Consider the following 18,080-nt stretch of genomic DNA (forward strand, 5'->3'; position numbering starts at 1 on the left):
TTCAGTTTAACGTTATGTTACAGAAGATGTTTTCTTTCAGTGTCTGAATTTCATGGATGTATAAACAGTCAAAGTGGTTTAATACATTCATGGTCCTCCCAATTTATATGATGATTTCTCCTGCTTCCTGCACTCTGTGCTGCTGGACTAATGCATGCACAGTAATGTGTTTGGACCAGCCATGGCTGGCATCCTCTTGTTTTAAACAAACAATGCTCAATGGAATATTGCTTTTGTCTTGTACAAACATTTTATAGGGACATTTAGAGTTGGGAGGGTTGGGGTTGGCGGAAAATTGGAGGTTGTTGGGATACTGTATACCTTAATCTTATTATTTACAAAACAATCAGGAAATTGCTTGTTATACGCACCATATAAGATCCTGTAGCAACATTATTTAGCCAGAGGCTGCAGAGAGTATTCCTTATATTCCTTATTTTGCAGATTTACTTCAGAATTTAGACATTTATAACATAAGATTTCAGTAAGAAAAAAACAACTACACACCCTCTCATCTCAGCGTTGATAAGCAAATGGGTCTCATAGACTGCTAATGGGGAATTGAATTAGTTTGACAGACGCACGATGAATGAGATGACACAACATGAGGGCCCTGCTAATGTAGTGTATTATCTGATGTGTGTTTAGAAATGAGCATGTATTTCAGAATAAATCACTTGGTAGGTGCTGGAAACTCTGGAAACTATAATGTAAACTTTGGAAACTATATAGACATAAGACAGCGTAACAAGTTATTTTCGTGAACATTTGTCGCTTTGTTGTACTTTGAGTTAGAAATTGAGAAGCTAAATATTTTTGCTTCCAACCTTTTAGAAATACAATATATTCCTTATTTGCGGTGAAAATGTAGACATATACAGTGAACATTTACAATTTTAGAGCAGCAAAAAACACTGCAAATCTTTTTTGTTGTCAAATAACAAGTCAAAGTAATTTCTTGAATTCAAAAACCTGTAGTTATTTTTGATGAAACCTTATTCCGCTCTTGTGATCTTCCTTTAACTGTGCTCTCTTCTTGTCTGTATTTGCTTTCCTTTTGGACATTCATAGTTTGGCATTGGAAAAATAGTCCCTTTCTTGAGGAGAGTTTACCACATAACTTACTGTTAAACCACAACATGTTGATTTAACACTAAGGTATTTTGTTCAATACATTACGGAAATATTTAACGTGTAAATTAGTGAGCTTTAAAACATTTGATTGGTGAATCAAAATGTCTAAAGCTCACTAGTTGCTGTTCACCCCCACTTCAAATCTGTATGCTTATCTTAGCTAACCAATCTTTAGCTGTAGCTTGATGTTTAGTGCAGAAATACGTGAGATGTATCCATTTTCTTATATAACACTTATAGAAATAAGCATTGTACCCAAATGATTCTTATTATATAAGATACAATATTTATATGTATCCGTAGATGCTTGTGCATGAGTGTGCAGGCTGGAGTTTGTCAAATATGCTGCTCCGAGGTCCTAATTCAATAATATCTTGCTAATAAGTCGACCTGTGGTTCTAATTACAAATGTCGTTAGCTGCTCCTTGTTTCGAATCAGCTGATGGATGTAGAGGAAAGTGGCTTTATTTACCATTGACCTGTGCCCTTCGTAGTCTGGTCGTGACCAGTGTTACTGTAAAACCAATACATCCTACATTTCAAATTGAAGTTTACAAATTGTTGTTACATAATACTTCCTAATTGTATGTGTGTTTGTGCAGGGGAAGGAGACGACAGAGGAGGAGGATGAAGTCGCTGTGGGGATGGACAAAGGCTTTATGGATGAATTCTTTGAACAGGTTTGTTTATCTCACCGACCTGATATCTCCATATTCTCTCTATCTTTCTATCTCTGTGTCAGTGACTATTATTCCCTCTCACACATTTACCAGGTTGATAGTAGGCTGATAACTCGCCATCTTAAATTACAGTTCAGGACACACTACAATCTGCCTGTTTATTATTTATGTCCTCATATTGAGTCTAGTTTTTCAGAGATCTGTAATCAATCTCTTCTCTGGAGAGCAGATATGATTGATAGCTAGTGATGTTGTTGCATGGATGGTCGTTTATTTTATTTTAATTTGAAACAGACTTTATTGATTCCTCATCATAACACTGCTTGTCCAGCATTGGTGATTTCACTTATTTCTCTCGCTTGTCTTGTGCATACCAGATACTGTATGCACCTTTCCTGAATCTATGCATTAATATGGGAGTCTGTTCTCTGTACACGCTGTACACATGAGCTGGGAACACGCTGAACGTCGTGATGGCTCTCAGGGGGGGGGGGGGGGGCTCCATTTTTAGAGCGCCTATATGTAATGTACATCTCCCACAGTGAGTGTCTTTGAAAAGCAGAATAATTTGCCTTGAAAAGGAGACATCATACTCCATTTTTATAGTCATTTTTAATTTATTTATTTGCTGTCTCTGCCATATTTCTTATATTTTACGAGGCTGTGCTTCTGGTTAGTTCAAATGTCTTTGTTTGTCAATGTATGTACATGGGGTTTTAACTTTGAAGTATTTAAATCACCATTGCAAATGCTGCAACAACGGTAGGTAATATAGAATGAGGTTGAACGCCATTTAGCAGCATTTGTGAGTTATGAAAGAGGTTTGACAATCAGCTCTTTGATATGTGAGTTTTCAAAGCAATACGAAACAATAAACACATCACCAGGAGAATCATGTGGGAGCGAGCCGCAGGTGCATCAAAAACTCTGTATCTCAATAATCACGACGTTCAGACTAACAGCAGCAACAGCGAGAAGCAGCTAATAACTAATAAACAGGCATATGACGGACACACTGTACATAACACAGGGTACAATTCCTGCAAGGTGAAGCCACATGGTAGTTCTGGCAGGTAAAGAAGACATTTGAACCATTTAGTACACCTTCAAACTTCCTTCAACTCAACTGCAAACAAATAATAATCATTGGCATACATTTTCTCACTCTGACTGCTCAAATGAAACCCCCTACACGCGTCTGCAGCCTCAGAATCATCCTCGACCCAACCCTTCTTACCTTTTGGCAACTACTTAACCTAAACTGCTCCACCTCGTGAACATTGCCCTCCTACCTCCTTACCCATTACTCCATCCCTTCCAGACTTGACTAATGCAATAGCTTCCTCTATGGCTGTCCGAATGAAATCAGAAATACATTTCAATAAGTCCAGAACTCCACTGCCTGCCTGCTCACTTCCACAGTCAGGTTTGACTTCAAAATATTACGCACCCACAAAGCTCTTAACAACCTGGCCCCTCCCTTTCTCTACAGCCTGCTCTCCCCCCACATCCATCCCCAAGCTTGGGATGTACACATTTAAAGGTGAATAAATCCACCATTTACATTGTAAATCAGAGGTCAAAATCGAAGAGAGCAAAATGAAAACATCCTCTGCAAAAAGACGTTATATCAGCAAACGGGACATTCTCCAGCTGCACATTAATATTCTTTTATGAATAAAGAAAAAGAAGAGATGACTAGTTCAAGGGCCACATTTTACTTGCCTGACTTTTAAAAATGAATGCTAAGATCTCACATTGAAAATAAGGAATATGTGTCTCCCAGCTTTTCCATGCAACACATATTCAAATACTAAGCATCTTCACATTGTGTAAAAGTGACAGAAGCAGGTTTTTTTCTTCTATACCCAGAACTAAATCTCTTTAGTCTGAGATTTGACAATCATTACAGGGTATCATACACGGTATACCTTTTTTTAATGACTCTTAAAACACTCTCATTATCTGATGTTTTATCTCTGAGAGAACACTGCATGCAGTCTGCTGTCATTTGTCTCCTCTCATTTCTGTTTTGCCGCTTCTGTTCTTCTGACAGACTGTCTTTATCGATCCTAGATACTGAAAGATAATCCTCTTTTATCTTTCTGGAATTTCAGTCCATTACATCTGCCTCCAGTGAGAAACTGGAGGATGAGTGTAAATGGAGACAGCGGGATCAACAGAGAACAGTTTGAGACCGAGCAAAAAGCAGAAGGGATGATTTTGAAATAAGAGGATTAGGCGAAGTAAGACAGCTAAACCACAGAGGAGGGACAGGTACATGAGACAGATGGAGATATAGATGGGGAAGGCGGCAGAGGGAGAGGGGCAGTAATCAGTTCTCACTCTGACGGGGTGCGTAAATTAAGCTTTTAGTAGTGTAGAGATTGCTGCTGCCTTCAACCCTTCACTCACAGCATAAACATGACACTCAGTGGGGGTATTGCTTTCATAATGTGTTTGTGGCATTTGTTTGTGCAGGCATGAATGAGGCTGTGTATTTAAGTATCATGTATTACACTGTGCATTAAGTGTGTGACTGTTGTTGTGGATTTCATTGTTTAGATTGCATCAAAGGATAAGGCTGCCTTTCATAATTTTTGCCCCATGCCATTATATTGTCATTTCAAAGTGAGAGAAAAAAACAGTTTTTCATAAAATCTTGCAATATTCTTCTATTTACTGTCAATGTAGTACATACATTATGTGTGACTACATTAACATTGTGGAATATGGCATTTGAGCTACAAAAATCTGGTTTCAGAATAATAATTTACATTTTTCTCCTGAAAATGTATGTGAATGGCCCCTCAAGTTTTACAACAGAAACAGCTTTCAATGCGTGTTTGTTGCCTTTGTGTCTCGCAGCAGTTAAGTACAACACACCATCTCTTAAGCATTCATGTTGATTATTGCTGCTCATGCTCTTTCTGCATATCATGTATTTATTTTGCTATGTATATAAATGTCATGTTCTTAAATGTTGTATGTGAGGCACTACGGATGGAAACTAGCTCAAAGCTAAAATCCGGCATGTTTACGTTTTTAAAGCATTATTTGTTTTAAATGTTCATCAATGTGCACTGTCCCTCTTCAAATAAACGATTAAATGAAAATGAAAAAAATTATTCTACATTTCCTCTTAAAACTCATAAACCCACCAAAGCAGATTGACTAGCAGTTGGCTGGGAATTACATTATAGTTTAGATTTATTGGTTTTGTCTTTTTATGCTTGACAAAAAATGATATTATACATTTACTATCAACATAATTTAAACACGTGGAAGAGCTTTTCGGTTTCACATGGTGGACATATCTCTTCATAATAAACATAACCAATTACGTTTATTCCTCAAATCTCATCATCTAGAAAAGCCTTGTACAAAGGCAAACTCGTCTGTGGTTCAATTTAAAAAAGAATAAGATTGGTTGAATCACTAAACAGCTGCAATGACGTCTTTACCTTCTACCATGTTGTTTAACAGCAGGTGTGACATCTGAAGTAGGCTGTGTGTAGCCACACTTTCTGGCGTTCAGTGTGTATGTGTAAGTACAGATCTCTATTATATGTTGACTTCACAGTGTGCACGCATGTGTCTGCAATAGTGATGCTTAGCTGAGTCTCTTATTGTATGTCTCATGAGTTAAGCTGCAACAATGAGTATGCTTTAATAAAATAATGATTATTGTGTTGTTAAATGAAAACACCATTTTGAAAACTGCTCAGTCTGTGATATTTAGCAGATTTGTTTATACCATTCAAATGTTTTGGTAAAGCAAAATGGACCATTCAAAATTGTAATACATTGTGATGAGGCGATAAAATTATTCTCAGCCCTACTTTTCCTATTTTTCATGCTTTGACATGTGTCAGTACTCTTGTGACATGGTGTAGCAGGGCTCATTTTATGGCCCAAAAAACAATCCCTATATGATGCAAGAATGAAGTGAGCAAAAGCAAGAAATATCCACTGTGGCCTTAAGCCTTCTTATTATTATACTAAGCAAAAAATTATTAGACTAACTTCGATAAAACTATAATCAGATGACAAAGTATGAAACAAGCAATTTTCATCCTGATGACTGCACCGCCAGCTGTTGATTTTGAATGGTTAACGGTTCAATTTGTAGAAGATACCAACAAATCTCTTGGTGGATACAAGCATGTCAGGCTCATAAAGGAAGTTATGAAATGGACAAGTGTGTATGTGTGTCTGCTTATTTATTTCTGCATGTCTGAAATTGGTTTTTCTCCCTCACTAATAAAATGTGCCTGATGTCTTATGAGGTCTGAGAGACACACCGTGACTCACTAACACATGGTCCCTAAACTGAGACAGCTTTAAGTGGCTTCATCTTCTGCTCACTTTCCGTCTCCTTCACTTTCTCTCCAGCCTGTGTTCATGTCTCAATCTTACTTTTTAACTTTGTCCTCCCTCCCTGCCTGTCCGTCCTACAGGTATTTAATTGTAACTACCTGTACTTACCTCAGTGTGCCTTCTGGTCTCTCCCCACTGGTATTCCAGAGCCAATTATGTTGTTATTAAAAAATATACCCGATCCAATCAACAGCTAATTAACTAGCTAATGGGAGAATAATGACCCAGGCTGAGAGCTCCAGAAGATATGGATTGAGAACTGAAGGGAGTGCAGAGCTGTGAGGAGTGTTAGGGGAGAGCTGGGCTGCAAATGGAAAAGTCCAATAAGGTGTGTGGTGGAGCAGGTGGAGAGGAGGAGAAAATGATCGGTTGATGACAGACTGTGATGAAAGCAGATATTGATGAAGTCACTGACAGACGTGCCCTGCTGCTCGTCCAGCTGTTACCTGAGCCAGAGGCAGCACAGCTGGGGACGAGGCAGCAGGGAGGAATGTCAAACTATATCTTGGTGGCAGATGATGGGGTGAAGTGCAGAGGACATGTCATGCACTTCCAGTGTCAGCTATTCTTAAAATATTTCAACATGTGCTTGAATTAATTATTCAAAATGTGGAGAGATGTGATCACTCTCCTGCCTAAAGTTAGATTAGAATATAGATACCAGTCTGAGGTCTGTCACTAAATACGAACTTGACACGGGGAAGATCATTCACATGTCTAATGGCAAACTACTCATTTAAATTCGAGTAGGACCCAGATGAGGGTGTTGCACTTTTTCTTTGTACATGTGATGTTTCGGTGTTGTTGTTTTTTGTTTTGTTTCTTTCCGTTAACTGTCAAGTGAGAACTAAGTATTTTTTGTAGTAAGTTTTCTTGTTTCTCTTATTATCCTATGATACTGTGTGAATAAGAAAATATGAAGGACAGACCATCTATTTCCATTTTGTTTAGAAAGGGGCAGGTAACATAAGATTATTTTGTTCTCCCTGCTCCTTTTCGGTCAATGGTGTCTTAATAGAGACATGTTTTGTAAACAATTATTATACATTAAGTTGTGCATACCATGAACGGAACAAATAAAAATGAAAATGCTATTTTCATTGTTGAAGATATTTTGTTTTCATATCATTGGTTAGTTGGTTCCTCGGTTGTTGTTGTTTTTGTAGTAGAATATGCCTGAGATTTTTTTAATAGGTATGCACCTAGCCGGAAAAAAAGTGTGATAGCGATCCAGATTTTAGTTTTTTATAAAGACGAATAATTTAAACAGTGTTCACATTTCAAACAAAAGAATATACATACAAAATCAGGACAGAATAACTGTTTTCATATTATAAATGTTTTATGTTTTCAATGTTAACTAATGAATGCTGGATTTTCTGTATTTTCGAGCTAAACTCCTTGGTTGCGATTAAGGCATCTCTCACTTCTAAATTACATAATAATTCTTAAAATATTGTTACATCCTTGTGACAAAATGTTGGACAGCTTGAAGGAGAACTTGACTATGAGCCAGACATTACCGCTCAACATCAGCAGACAACCTCACTAATGCTCTCGTGGCTGAGTTGGAGCAGATCTCTGCAGCCAGGTTTCAAAATCTCATAGAAAACCTTCCGGGGAGTGTGGAGACTTTGTTTGAAATCAGCCTGTAGTTTTGTCAACACACGACACACAAAAACAGAGATTACTCCACTATTTGTAAAGGTCACAAAATTATGATAAATGAGACGGGATACATATGAAAAACTTTTAGTATCTGTGTGTTCCTCCACGTTAGCCTGCTTCCCTTTGCTTTCATTCTGCCTCTAATACGATAATGACATTTTCTGTTCGGTTTCTATCAACATCACTCACACTAATCACTGCTACTTCCTGCCTCAGCACTGAGGAGATCTAAAGTGCCTGTCTCTCTCTCTCTCTCTCTCTCTCTCTCTCTCTCTCTCTCTCTCTCTCTCTCTCTCTCTCTCTCTCTCTCTCTCTCTCTCTCTCTCTCTCTCTCTCTCTCTCTCTCTCTCTCTCTCTCTCTCGACAGGTGGAGGAGATCCGGGGTTTTATTGAGTCTCTGGCAGAGAAAGTTGAGGAGGTGAAGAGGAATCACAGCGCCATCCTCGCTTCACCCAACCCAGATGAGAGTAAGGCTGTTTTTTCAATTTTGTATACAGTTTATTCTTGTTTTATTACCTCAAACATAATTCACTCAAGTTCATGCAAAATACTGTAAACTGGCTCCTCCACTGGTTACACAAATAAATCCAATTCTCAGTTGGATAGAAGTCTATAAAACAAATTACGCTAAGTCTCGATGTATTACCTCAGTAAAAATTTCCACAAGTTTCAAGTATTTTTCAATACAGCTTGATGTTTATTTTAATTGTATTGTCTAATTGACAGTTAATACAGCAAGGTAAGTATTAGGGCGTGGCCTAGTCTTTTCAACAGCAACCTGTCAATCAGAATAGAGGCATAGCAATGCATATCCTTCTGCAGCTCCATTTCACAATATTGTCACAGTTATCCTTCAAAAACAAATTGTAAACAGCTAAGATTCATTTATTTCAAAGAGAGAAACATTTCTACATTCTAAAAAAAAAATGAAAACGAAAAGCAATTTGTCATAGAAGCAAAAGGCCTGCCTGTTGACTGTTGAGAGCCATCATTTCCCACTAATCAGTGCTCTCTGTCCTTTTGAGCGTTTTAGGCTCTCACTGTGAAATCTCTTACACCCTTGTCCATTTTCTCCACTTTTCTGTTCCTCTTCATTGCTTCTAAGTCCTGTACCTCTTAGCCTGCCATGAACACCATCGCCCATTCCCTTTTCCTCTCCTTGATTCTCTACTTGCACAAACCTGAAAAAGCATCGATCCGCTTGCAGCAGCGAGCATAAAATGAGCTCTTTAACTAGTCGTTGTGTGCAGATGACACACAGAGGGGTGCAAGGTGCTGCATTCAAGATACAAATTCTTCCACAGGTTTCTTCCTTTGTGGCTGAAATCGATGCTCAGGGTATGTGTGCCTGTGCCTGAGAAATGCGCAAAGCAAATTTAAATGTCATGGTCGTTCATTACACAGAGGTCAGCGTGTTTTTCGCTGTCTGCCGGTTGCTTTGTGATCACTGACGGGGACTGGAGTTATCTGAATACCTTCATCAAGGACCCTATCTCATGAGCAGCATTTGATGTTGTGTATGTGTGCTTGTGCAGTATGTGTGTTCAGCTCTTCCTCTTATACATCTAATTTATATACCAATTTGCTTCATTTTTTGTTTGGAAACATAATGCGCCCCAGATACATTTTTAATCAAGCAATGAAGTTGGGGATTTTTATTTCTAAATTGTAAGAAAGAATTTTTTGCATAGTATATGTATCTGATATTAGCTCACTGTCAATGCTTTTCTGGACAATATCCACAAATAAAGCATGGTTTATGTTGTAAGGCAAGTCAATCAGAGAGAAAGTCAGGAGATCACCATCGTGATTGATTTCCTGGGCATCATGAATACCTGTAACACATTTCATTGAAAACTGTCCAATAGCTGTCAAGATATTTCACTGATTACACAAATGCATCACTGACTTGCTCTGTGGGCCAAATCAAACCAATACGCTTATGCCTACATCTTTGATTTGGTACAGTAGGAGAATAGCAGCAATGCGCCAGTTTCTTCCAAAAAAATGGTAGACGTTGGAAAAAAGGTATTTAAATAAATAGAGTTCCTAGAAATCAGATTTTTTGCAGGCAATCAGAGCTTTGCAGTGCTGTCGTTTGTAGATTTGTGTGTAAAGTGTCTGTCCCTGTGACTGCTGTCGTAACAGTGACCTTTCTGTGCGTCAGCCTCCAATGGAGTGTGTCACCAAAACTAATTGCACAATGACATTTTAATGTGAAGTCTAATTTGCTTTTAGATGTGCACTGATTCATTTTTGTATTGAAAATGTTACGCATATCAAAGACCAGTGTGGTCTTTCATCATTTTGATATGAATTCTGTTGTTTTATTGCTTTTTCAGTCGGTTGTTTTGCAATATAAAGTCTGGCATTATTGCATGTTCCTCCCTGTGGTGAGAGGAGTCTGTTCTGTTTCTGTTTCCCTTACCAGACAGAACTTGAGTGTCTTCCGCTTTTCCTCTTCTAGCACAAGTATTTTTCTCACGGTTTCAAATCTTAATCCTTCTCTTCTCAGTCTTTATCTGAAATAGGCGCTGAGACTTTAAGTGCGTTACAACTCAGCGTAAAATTGTACGCCGGTTAACCTTGTGTTTCTGTCACGGTTTCATAATCACATCACATCTCTCCAGCCACCACTCACCTGGCCATCTTTACCACCCGACCACCACCACAACCTCCTCTTACTCCCAAAGACATTCCCTGGTCATCTCCAGTAAACACACACACACACACACACACACACACACACACACACACACACACACACACACACACACACACACACACACACACACACACACACACACACACACACACACACACACACACAGACACACACACACACACACACACACACACACACACACACACACACACACACACACACACACACACTGACACGTATGCAGCCACCCATATGTAATATTACCTTTGCATCTGCATTACACATTATCTTATAATAGTTAACCCACTCCTAGAGCAAAGCAGATTTCCACCGGGGAATTGCAATATACAGTGTGTGTATTTGTGTCTGTGTGTGAGTGCTTGTTTTTACTTAGTGGGTGTTAAGGATGTTGTGTGTTTGTGTGGGCTGTGGGCTGTGGGCGGTGCGCTGCATCTCTGAACAGTAGTACGTTCAGTAATGATGATAGATTAGGTAATAGCCATCAGGTCATAATGGGTATTGAACCTGTGTTTCCTCCATGAGCAAATTCCTCTAATGCAGGAAGGGAAGAGACGATTGCAATTTATTTTTAGAAGCATGATTGAATTCACATGGGCCATTAAATAATTGCAGTATTTGTTTCGTTTTCTAGCATTGTTTATTAGCTTTGTGCCGCTCGTTATTTTGATGGATGAGCCTGTTCTTGATAGATTTCACAATGAAAGGCCAAAAGTCAGTGATGATTGCTTCTCCTGCTGGAGCATCAGTGACCTTTACGCTCAGCTTTTCCTTTGAGAGTGTGAGGATTATATATAAAATTAAATGAGACGTTTAGACGTTTGATGGCTGGGTACGGCTAATCGCCTTTAGCTGTCTTTTCCCTTCTCTCTTCACCTTAATGATAGGATTAGGTTGACTTCTACTGTCCAGCCTGTGTTGATATTGTATCTGCCAATATCTGCCATTAATACTTCTATACAAGGTGTTTGGCTGGGAGTTGTGTGTGTGTGTGTGTGTTTGTTTCTTTCTGTTTTGTCTTTCCTCTGAATTTAATGTAGTCTTGTAAGCCCATGTGGGTTTGGTGTATGTCACTAGAGTAAAAATACTCACCCATAAGAACTGTTTTTGCTTCATGAGACAGTTCAAGGTTCAAGGTTCAAGGCTTTTATTTGTCATACGCACATAGCTACAGTGTAGTTATGTCGATGAAAATCTTGTGGCTGGGGTGATGGGGGTCTTTTATAATCCGGAGGGATTTCTTCCTGAGGCGCTGGGAGTAAAGGTCCTCCATGGATGGCAGCTCCGTCCTGGTGATGTGCTGTGCAGTTTTCACCACCCTCTGTAAAGCCTTACGATTGAGGACGGTGCAGCTGCCGTACCAGGCCGTGATGCAGCCAGTCAGGATACTCTCTATGGTGCACCTGTGGAAGTTGCAGAGTATCCTGGAGTCCATGTTGAACCTCCTCAGCCTGCGGAGGAAGAAGAGCCGCTATCGAGCTCTTTTGGTGGTGGTGTGAAGAGTCCATGTCAGGTCCTCAGTGATGTAGACACCGAGGAACCTGAAGCTGCTGACTCTCTCCACCGTAGTCCCATTGATAGCGATGGGGGCGTGTCCCTCTCTCTGCTGCTTCCTGTAATCCACAATCAGCTCCTTTGTTTTGCTGACGTTGAGATGGAGGTTGTTATCCTGGCACCAAGGTGTCGCCGTCGGTGATCTGGCCGATGACGGTCGTGTCGTCAGCAAACTTCACAATGGTGTTGGAGCTGTGTGTGGCCAGGCAGTCGTATGTGAACAGGGACATACCACCATAGTCCATAGTCCATGTCCAAGTGTACATTGTTAAGCAGTAATAATAGTCAAAGCCAGAGAATCTGGGCTATTGTTATAAATAATGTTGTATCGTTTGTGAAAGGCAAAAGGGAATTTAGAAGTGTTTGATCATCTTACACTGAGTTTATGGTGTTATTTTAAAAACTACTGGGAATAATTAGTGAACAAAAGCACAAAACTACAATTTTCCCAACTAAATTCCAGTTAATTAATAACAAAAACAAGATAATCCGTCCACGTAATTACATCTCACACATAAACATGACAATACAATCACACTAAGGGGAAATTCTCTGTTCTACCACCAGCCTAACATGTATGTCTTTGGACTGTTGGAGGAAACCTGAGAAGTGATCATGAAACATTGATCCGGCTGCACTTAATGCTCTTCCTGTTTTGTACATTAAAACAATTTGAGACGAGCAGCTTGGAGCAATACTTGGCACTGCTGTCTATGTTACCTAGAGGAGGTAAAAATCAATGCAAAACTAACTGAAAACCAGAGGGAATTTAAATGTGTGTTTTCTCTTAGCACTTCTGACTGCTGAGTGTTGGATCGTCTCCAACTGCTGCCGGCTAGAAAATAAGTCTACAATGTAAACTGAGCAGCTCAATGTGGCTTGTCGCAAACAAAGAAGAAAAATGTAATGTTCATTTTCTTTTGTTTGTATAATATTCCATTTTCACATCAGCATTTTCACTCTGGACCAGTCAACTGCAATTCCAGTTGTTTACCTAATACATGTTTGAGTATAAAGTACAAATACTCAGTTTGAATTGTTGCTGATCTAATTCAAAGTTGCAAAATGTACTTAATATTTTTGTTAAATTAAATGAAGAGAATCTGCTCCTTAACACTGAGAGTTTATTTAACAACATTTCTCAGTCTGTTTTTCCAACCACTTAGTGTGTGTGCCCTCTGACATCTCCTGCCTCCAGTTTCTAAAGAGCATCCTTACTCTGACTCTTAAAAGTCCTCAACTTGCAGCTCTGGAGAAGCTTGTTTTAATTGCAGCCTGTGAGTGTTACTATTTCTAGTATCAGATTTTGGCCGAGTGTGCTCCCACCCTCGCAGCGCTGTTTGCCAGAGCTCCTCCACCCTCACCCAACATTTGAAAGTGTTTTAAAGCTCTCTGAATTCCCTTAGTTCTTCTTAAAGAATATTATTTCTTTGTTTCTCTCCTTTATTGCTTTCTCTATTATCGCTTACATCTCTCTTTCTTAATTTCTGAAATGGTGCGCTGTTATAGCCGTTGAAGACACTCATTTATACTGTGGAATAATAGTATCCCTCTTAAAGGGAGGTTAATAGGATGTCAAGGCCAAGGGCACACACACACACACACACACACACACACACACACACACACACACACACACACACACACACACACACACACAATTAAGCATATATAACGGAGGTCAAATCTAAAAAGATAAATGTGGCCCTGTCCTCTTGACTCCTGAACCAGCGGGCAGTAAGGTCATGCGGTGGTAATGCTCTGATCTTGATGGAAATGTCAAGTGTTGGGAGGCAGGGGAGGTTTCAGAGTGACGGTAACACTCACAGTTAACCTGTTAACGTGTCTGAAGATGTTGCAGGAGAAAGAGATGGACCAGACTGTTAGACAAAGACTTAAACATGTACAACGCCCTCATCTGTTCTTGAGTTGTGCCCAAATAAATATATCAGTTGCAGACACTATGACAACAAAATATATTGGTCTATTGAATTTCTAAGTTGATTCTTGATGAATAAAAGGTTAACACATTTGCATGACAGCTTCCCAACACCTTTTACTTTACGTCTGACAGTGGATCAAGGTGTCAGGCTTCATTAAATATTCATTTCTCCTTGTTTACCACTATAAGGGAAACCATGTGTTTGAACAAAATCATATGACTATACGGACTATACCAAGCACTGGTAAATTACAACAATTTACAACACTAAAAACATCAAAACATAATCAAGTTTGTTGGAATAATAATGGCAACTTTGAAGTGACTACTGAATATTTATTTGTCCTTTTTTGCTCATTTGTGTATTTATTCACTATTCGTCATAGAAAATGAGTAAAATCTGAAGTCTAAACGGTCATTGTAGGTTAGTGTAGTGTTTTGTATGGCATTTACATTTGATCTCTGCTGTCAGTTTGTCATTACCTGAGTTCATCCTGTATTCCTGCAGCAAGGCAAATATCAGTAATGTTTGAGGGATGAGCTCACATTTTGTCTCTCCGAAACATCAGACAACTGGACTCTAGACGATCAATAAGCGGTGCAAACACTGGTAATATATTTACAGAGAGAGCAGAGGGAGGAAAAGAGAGGTAGCGAGATGAAGAAAAAGATAAATGGCAGCAATTCCCCCTGAGATAGAGTGGAGGAAACAGAAGTGGCCTGGTGTCTTGTCAGTGTCAAGGTACACACACACACACACACACACACACACACACACACACACACACACACGCACGTTGTGTCAATATCATAATAGACCGCCTGATGATTGAGACAGGCAAGAGGAAACCCAGATGGTGTTCTTATACAGGAGGTAGCTTTTAAGGTACAGGACAATAAAAGCTGCCACTGTAGAACCAAGGCTGGTGTCGGGTCGATGCTAAAGGGGTTGGCAAGAACTACCAGGATGTTCATCTTTATAATCTCAGATATATACTGCGGTCTGATGTAGGTGCCATCTTGATAAGTAGACATGTTGGCTGATTTTAGTCCACGTGAAATCAGATGTCTGCAAACAAATACCAGTACAGTATACTCACTTAGTTGGCATATCCACCACGCTAGCTGTGATTATTGTGAAAAGTACACCAAAGTACTCCGGTGTGAACGCACCTATAATGGGACTGATATGCAGTATAAGGTGCAGGTTAAAGGAACAGTTTGAAATCATGGGAAGTATGCTTATTCATTTTCTTGCCCCTCTTGTGTCTGTACTTCAGATATAAACCCAGCAGCCAACTAACTTGGCTTAGCCTAACATTGAACATTAAAATTCATTCATGCTTTTCAGTGAGTGGCTCATTCATTAGTGTTAAGTGCAGCAATTATAACACTTTGCTGTGGGTTGATTTCCCAAAGATGTAATGCTCATGTGCTTGTACTAAAGGGATTGGGTCTCCTGTCTTGTTACTGCTGCAATTCTTTGTTAGCTGAGCCTTTTCAATCAAATGTCAACCATCTCCTATCGGTCAGCTTTGTGACTTCAGTGTCCTTGGTTGGAATTGGGAAGTGTTACATTAGCTTGTCTCTGTTTGATCTGCTTTGGTTCTCTGAATTGTTGTCATTTGGTCTGATCTTGTATGGGCAAAAAAGCTAATTGAAATTGTTTCCAGTTTAGTGCCAACTCCCGGGATGATTGAAGACGCCTGCAGTGTAATCATCTAACTATCAGTTACTAATATTATTTAGTTAGTCATTATTACTAGTTTTAAGTCCTTTTGGGGACCTTTGTTGCATTTCAAGGATAAGTCTGGTGTTTCATATATTTTCATATTGTAAAAGAAATAATATCCTAAAACAAACAACGGCTGTCAGCGTTTTTTATCCCCGAGCAAATTGGTTCTCACAGACGACACAAACCTTTTAAAAGTGTCACAAGATGGTTATTTTATTCTTTTAAAGGCTGGATAATTTCCATAAACAGACAAGCAATTTGTCTTATTTTCTGGAACACCATTTATTTTTACCCTTCTTCTAGCTTTTGCATTTCCTGCATTTCTTCCTGCTTATAGCAAATCTTTCCCTCTGCCACTTTGAAACAATCTGATGCTAGTGAGAGGACCGACTGCACACATCGCCATAGCAACACAGTCTTAATGATGGCAACAAGCGCGACCTGAAGATTTCATTTGAGAGCGTCTGGGAGAGGGATGGAGTGTGAAGCCACAGCTCAATTGACTCCTCAGTTGTGCCCTCTAATATGGTTTCCTCTCACTTCTTCCTCTACTTATTAATCAGTGTCAGCTCTCTTCCTCTTTTTCAACGGACAATAATGAGGCTGAATCGACACTTGATCGCGCCGGTTGGCCTCGCCTGTTTGGTAACCACCATGGTGAAATCTAATCTAACTCCTTAACACACATAAACCACAAACCATAGCTTCACACACGGCCCCAAACTGCGCTCAGTGTTTAAGTCATTATCTCTGAGATGCTGGTGCTGCTGACCTCATGGAGCGGGTTACCAGAGGTTGCTATGGTTACACAGAAAAGAGGGCGACACTTCCCCTTAAAGGTGTATCTGAAGTGGAAGCAAAGATGAACATCTAAAGTAGGATATGATTAAAAAAAAATCCAAATGAAAGATAGCAGTTTGCGTTCCTAGACAGATCATCTTTGATCTGTAAAGCAAAAAAAACACACACACACACACACACACACACACACACACACACACACACACACACACACACACACACACACACACACACACACACACACACACACACACACACACACCAGAGCTTATTTTGCCCTCAGGACCTCAGCCCACCTCTTCAGCTCAGTCTTTGACCCTGACTATTTCTCTGCATTGGGGAATGTATTAAAATATATGCTAAGCATATTGTAGTTTAGCTGGAGGCTCTCAAACCGTAGTCCACAAACCAATTGGTAAAGCGAGATTGCTACGTCCACTTCTTAGTAAATGTTAAGATATGTTTCTAAGTCTTTTTTTCTTGACCCTTGTTCGTGCATTACATTCACAGAAATGTGTATTACATCACATGAGTCAGGAACCTCTTTTGAACATCATCTCTCCTTTCTGTCACCTAATTTCCTATCATCTCTTGACTGATAAAAAAAAAAGAGAAACATAAATGCCTGCCTATGCTCCAGCTATCTTACATTAACCTTTATTCAGCCGGGCATGACACGTTGGAAGTTATCAGTAAACACACGATGTCTACCACTTTGTTCCTCTGAGCTGGATGTACCACAGGCTGATGTTAGCTGATATGGTTGCAGTTTGTTTGACAGCAAAATAAACCTTTGTAATACTTTGCCAAACATTTTGTAATAGGTGCTCTACCTCCACTGAGCTGTTATATTTGTATGTTATCATTTCACATGATTTATCCCAGTGAGCGTTTGGTGTAAGCTGCTGATTAGGATTCATCAGACATACACTATTAAATGTGCGTAAAATGATGCCTTATTATATTAGTGGATCCTCCACTAATTGTCTGTCAGTGTTTTAAAATACAAAACATGCTTTTCTGATAAGAATATACTTCTTATTTATTACAAAGTGTTTGCAAATATTTCATAAACATCTAGTAGCAATTTAAGTTTTTCTTACGCAATGTATAAAATAATCCATTGAGGTTTTGTCTGTTATGAGATGCAGATGTTTGCGTTCTGTTCCAGTTTAGGGCTACTTCCAGTCTATTGTTAATCGTTATGATGTATGCAGCTTTAAAGAAGCAGGTAGCACACAAAAACAAACTCATTATAAAAAAGTACTTCAGGCAGTTTTGGTTTGATTTAATAGTTAGATTGAGTAGACCATATTTTATGACTTCTGTCTTCCTGGGGTTATTTAACATATGGAGATTTGTTTTTTTTATGGCATTAAGATTTTAAATGACTTTCTCACTGTTAATGTACTCAAATGGCTATCAGTGCTCCAGGGTAAAGGGGGGAGAGAGAGGGAGTGTGTTGAAGCTATTTTCTCTTGTTCTTCTCTATTTCCAGACTCT

General features: G+C 39.2%; 1 protein-coding gene across 4 annotated transcripts in view; it reads left to right on the forward strand.

The window, feature by feature from the left end:
* The window catches only part of stx1a (syntaxin 1A (brain)), a 47,119-nt gene that overhangs the window by 10,457 nt on the left and 18,582 nt on the right, over window positions 1–18,080 (forward strand). For all 4 annotated transcript variants that reach the window (XM_034115158.1, XM_034115157.1, XM_034115161.1 and 1 more), the window contains exons 2-3: window positions 1,737–1,814; window positions 8,230–8,329. In XM_034115158.1, coding sequence (XP_033971049.1) covers window positions 1,737–1,814; window positions 8,230–8,329 — 178 coding nt within the window. The remainder of the gene's footprint in view (window positions 1–1,736; window positions 1,815–8,229; window positions 8,330–18,080) is intronic.

The sequence above is a fragment of the Trematomus bernacchii genome, unplaced genomic scaffold, assembly GCF_902827165.1.
Source record: "Trematomus bernacchii unplaced genomic scaffold, fTreBer1.1, whole genome shotgun sequence".
In the NCBI taxonomy this organism is placed as follows: Eukaryota; Metazoa; Chordata; class Actinopteri; order Perciformes; family Nototheniidae; genus Trematomus; species Trematomus bernacchii.